The sequence below is a fragment of the Castanea sativa genome, chromosome 5, assembly GCF_040712315.1.
Source record: "Castanea sativa cultivar Marrone di Chiusa Pesio chromosome 5, ASM4071231v1".
NCBI classification, from domain to species: Eukaryota; Viridiplantae; Streptophyta; class Magnoliopsida; order Fagales; family Fagaceae; genus Castanea; species Castanea sativa.
Window position 1 is genome coordinate 39,717,295 of NC_134017.1, and position 4,045 is coordinate 39,721,339.

Consider the following 4,045-nt stretch of genomic DNA (forward strand, 5'->3'; position numbering starts at 1 on the left):
GCTGAGGAAAGGTACCATGACTGTCTAAAAAAGATAGGAAAGATTTAGCATGATATTCTTGAGCATTATCTGAACGAAAGACTTTGACGGTGCGATTGAACTGTGTTTCAATCATTTTTATGAAATGTTTGATAAATAGACACAAGTTCAGACCTATGGTGAAGCAGATAAATCCAAGTATATTGAGAAAAATCATCCACAAATATGACAAAATATTTTGATCCCCCCTCAGTGGGAATAGGTGCAGGACCCCAAATATCAGAATGGATAAGATCAAAAGATGCAGAAGAAAATGAGTCACTATTATTAAAAGGCAATTTTGTTTGTTTGCCAAAATGACAAGAAGTACAATCAAATTTTTGAAACTGAACTGAACCTAAATGACCTTGAGAAGCTAACAACTGAAGACGAGATAAATATGGATGACCAAGACGAGCATGCCATAGATCAGGTGAAGGGGTGGCAGTGGTAGCAGCTGCAGAAACAACTTATGAAGGAATCTTCAAGTCATGAACCTCAAATATGCGACCAACCTTACGGCCTGTCCCAAGCACTTGACCCGTCCGAAGATCCTGCACATCCACACCATGATTAGTAAATAGAAGATCTACGCCTAATTCACAAAGTTGACCAACAGAAAGTAAATTGAGGGATAATTTTGGGATATGAAAAGTGTCATTAAGGGATAAACAGGGAGAAGAGATTGTTCCTTTATGACTAACAGGCATAGGAGTTCCATCAGCAGTGTAAATGGTGATTGGATGTGTTAAGGGTGCCTTATCAAAAAATTGGGATTCATCAGGAGTCATATGGTTAGAACATGCAGTATCAAAAAACCAAGGTTGTTTACTTGGCGTGACAGAAAGAGCAGTGGAAGTGCGGGATAAAACCTGTTGAACAACTGCCTCAATATCAGTCGTAGTAAGTGAGGAAGCCAAAGATAGACCTGTAGGAACTTATGAATCTGAAGGACATACAACAGCTGCTCGAGGAAGAGAAGCTTTATTCTGCTCTTGCACAAATTTCTGCAGTTTGGGACAAACTGGGATGTCATGGCCTTTGGCACGGCAAAACTCGTAGCGAGTACCTTTGGAAGACTGAAAGGTGGGACGCCCGGAGTTTATTCGTGGAGGAGCAGTGAATGCAGCAATGGGAGGCTGTGGAGATGGTGTAGCCAATACATGATCAGATGATGACATGTGATGAGTAGGCCAACGGTTCTCCTCAGAAATGAGCTCCTTGACTGCAGCATCAAGAGAAGGAGTAGGAGACCGGCTAAGCAGAGAAGCCCTAGTAGGCTCAAAATCCTCATGTAATCCCATCATGAAGTGCATAAATTTATGGCGATCCCGATATTTGACAAAGAGCTCAATGTCCTTAGAACACACTAGTGGAGGATTTGCAGTAGAAAGTTATTCCCACATAGTAGAAGTTAGAGAATAATAATCAGAAATAGACTGACCTGTCTCTTGGCGCATTTGATAAAGCTTTGATTCAATGTGGAACTCCAAGCTTGAATCATTAGTACAATTATAGCGATTGGCCAGAAATTTCCAAGCAGCCTCAGCAGTCTCAAGACGAGGAAGAAGATTATGAATGGAGGGAATAGAGGTATTGATAAACCAAGACAAGATCTTACTCTGAATACTCTCTCATTCCTTTAGGCGTTCTTCATAATCATCCGTTGCAACAGCAGTCTTGGAGGCATCTTTAGCAGTTGTGGCTTTGGACTTAGGATTTGGTACTGGCTTAGGAATTGAACCTGCCACATATCTTCACAGTTTACGACCCTTGAGGAAGACAATCATATTCTGAGACCATGCATGATAGCTAGTGGGACCATCCAACATAATGGTGATAGGACGTATGATATCTTGATCATTTTGTTGAGCCATAATGAGGAAAATGACCAAAAATGGGATTTAGAGATCTCACATGCAAAAAGGGAGTCCAAAATCGGAATCTATGCGAAAAACTGAGCAAGACAGGTCCAGTTGAAAATTTTTGACTTTGGTCAACGGTCAACGGTCAACGGTCGACGTGTGCTGACATAGGCGGATGACGCAGACGCTGACGTGTGCAGGATGACATGGATAGACGCGAAGGTCTCAGGCACGTGGGAGCGCGTGGCGCAAATGGAGGTGAGTGGAGGGTATCCTTCCAGCGCGTGCGGCGCGTGAAGAACCTCTGGTGGTGCGTGTTAGCGCGTGTAACGTGTGTTCGACAGTTAGAATCTTCAAGCGGCGCGTGGAGGCTCGTGTGATGTCTTTTCTGGCTGTTGTTGGTTGGGTTTTGCTCGGGATTGTCTGTTCTGTCACTCTATGTCTTTGCTTTGACAGTTGGATGAACAGAACGGTGAGATCCGAGAGTTGTAGGGACGGTGGGCGTGACGGCGGTGACTCGCTTCTGACAGTGGCTACTGGATGAAGGCGAGGGCAGCGGAAGAATGCCGGAGATGTCCATAGGAACCAGAAAGTCAGAGGAATGGCTCTGATACCATGTTAAGAATATAAAGTGAGAGAGAAAGACTGAATAGTCTGTATATTCTATGTGTATATAACAATGTACAATAGAAAACCTTATATAGACTAGGTATGTGTGTAGTACAAGTAATATGAGTGAACTACAAGTACAGTATACTGGGCTAAGCCCAATGGGCTAAACTAGTCTAATATTAGTGTATAGCTTAGACTAGTTTAGCCCATTGGGCTTAGTCCAGTATACTGTACTTGTAGTTCACTCATATTACTTGTGCTGCACACATACCTAACCTATATAAGGCTTTCTATTGTACATTGTTATATACACACAGAATATACAGACTATTCAGTCTTTCTCTCTCACTTTATATTCTTAACATTGAACAAGCGGGCCCAAGAGTTTCTAGTGGATTTCAAAAACTCTCAGCTTCAGTTAGGAGTTCCTCCATGTCCATGTGCTCCATCTCAGTAGCAGCCTCCTCCTGCTCCCAGTTATAAGCTAAATTTTGATGTTGTAATGTTCACGAACCCTCCTGCAACTGGTTATGGCATTATTATCAGGAATGATAAAGGTGAAGTGATGGCTGCTTCTTCTACTAGAGGTGCCCCAACATCTGGTTCTAAAGAAGCTAAGGTTTTGGTTTGTCATCATGCGGTTGAGTTTTCCTTTGGCTTGGGTTTCAGAGATTTAGTTATTCAAGGTGATAACATCACTGTTATGCATAAAACCACTAAATTTGGGACTTCCTCTTCTCGTTTGGGCCATATTTTCTTGGACATTCATTCCTCCTTAGCTAGTCCTTATTGGTTTTTTGTATCTTTTATTCATAGAGAGGATAATTTTGTAGCTCACTCCTTAGCTAGGTTTGCTAAGCATATCTCTGATGATGTTATATGGATTAAGGACTCTCCTCCTCCAGCTTTGAAATCTTTGTACTTTGATTTAGCACATATTGCTTCTTAAATAAATTATCAGCTTTTAAAAAAAAAATAACAATAAGACAACAAATTCTGTATAAAATATGAAAAGAAAATAGTAGGAAATACAATGATTACAATTTTGGAGACTATCCGTGGTGCCGAGGATTCCATTATCATATTTTATTTATTTATTTTGGGATAAAAATGGTGACAAAATTGGTTACCAACTCATTTGGGACCTATATAGATATAGGTTTGATTTTTTTTTTTTTTTTTTTTTTGAGAAATGATATAGGTTTGAAATCGTGTGTGTACAGAAGCAAACTCTCAATTATGGTTGATTGACCCTTTAATTCGAAACTTGAAAATTTTTGTTGTAATGTGCCCCACCACGAAAATTAGAAGTTAAAACGTAATAGTAACATAAAATTGATAAACGTGTTATTTCGGACCGCACAAAGGGATCGAAATTAAATGGTGTTGAAACACCTAATTGCAACATTCTTTGTCTCCAATGATAGCTCTTAATCTGTTGCACTCGGTATCCTTCCAACCAATAAAGGACCATAATACGCTCAGGTCTTGTCATCCCATGGGCCAATTATCACGTGCAAGACACATACCTTGATTTTTAGTATATATAA

At 40.4% G+C, this 4,045-nt stretch overlaps 1 protein-coding gene across 1 annotated transcript; it reads left to right on the forward strand.

Moving 5' to 3' along the window:
- The first annotated feature begins 2,997 nt into the window (after positions 1-2,997).
- Positions 2,998-3,444, forward strand: LOC142635174 (uncharacterized). Its single transcript, XM_075809377.1, has one exon. The coding sequence runs from the start codon at positions 2,998-3,000 to the stop codon at positions 3,442-3,444; it is 447 nt and encodes a 148-aa protein (XP_075665492.1).
- Positions 3,445-4,045: the final 601 nt, after the last annotated feature.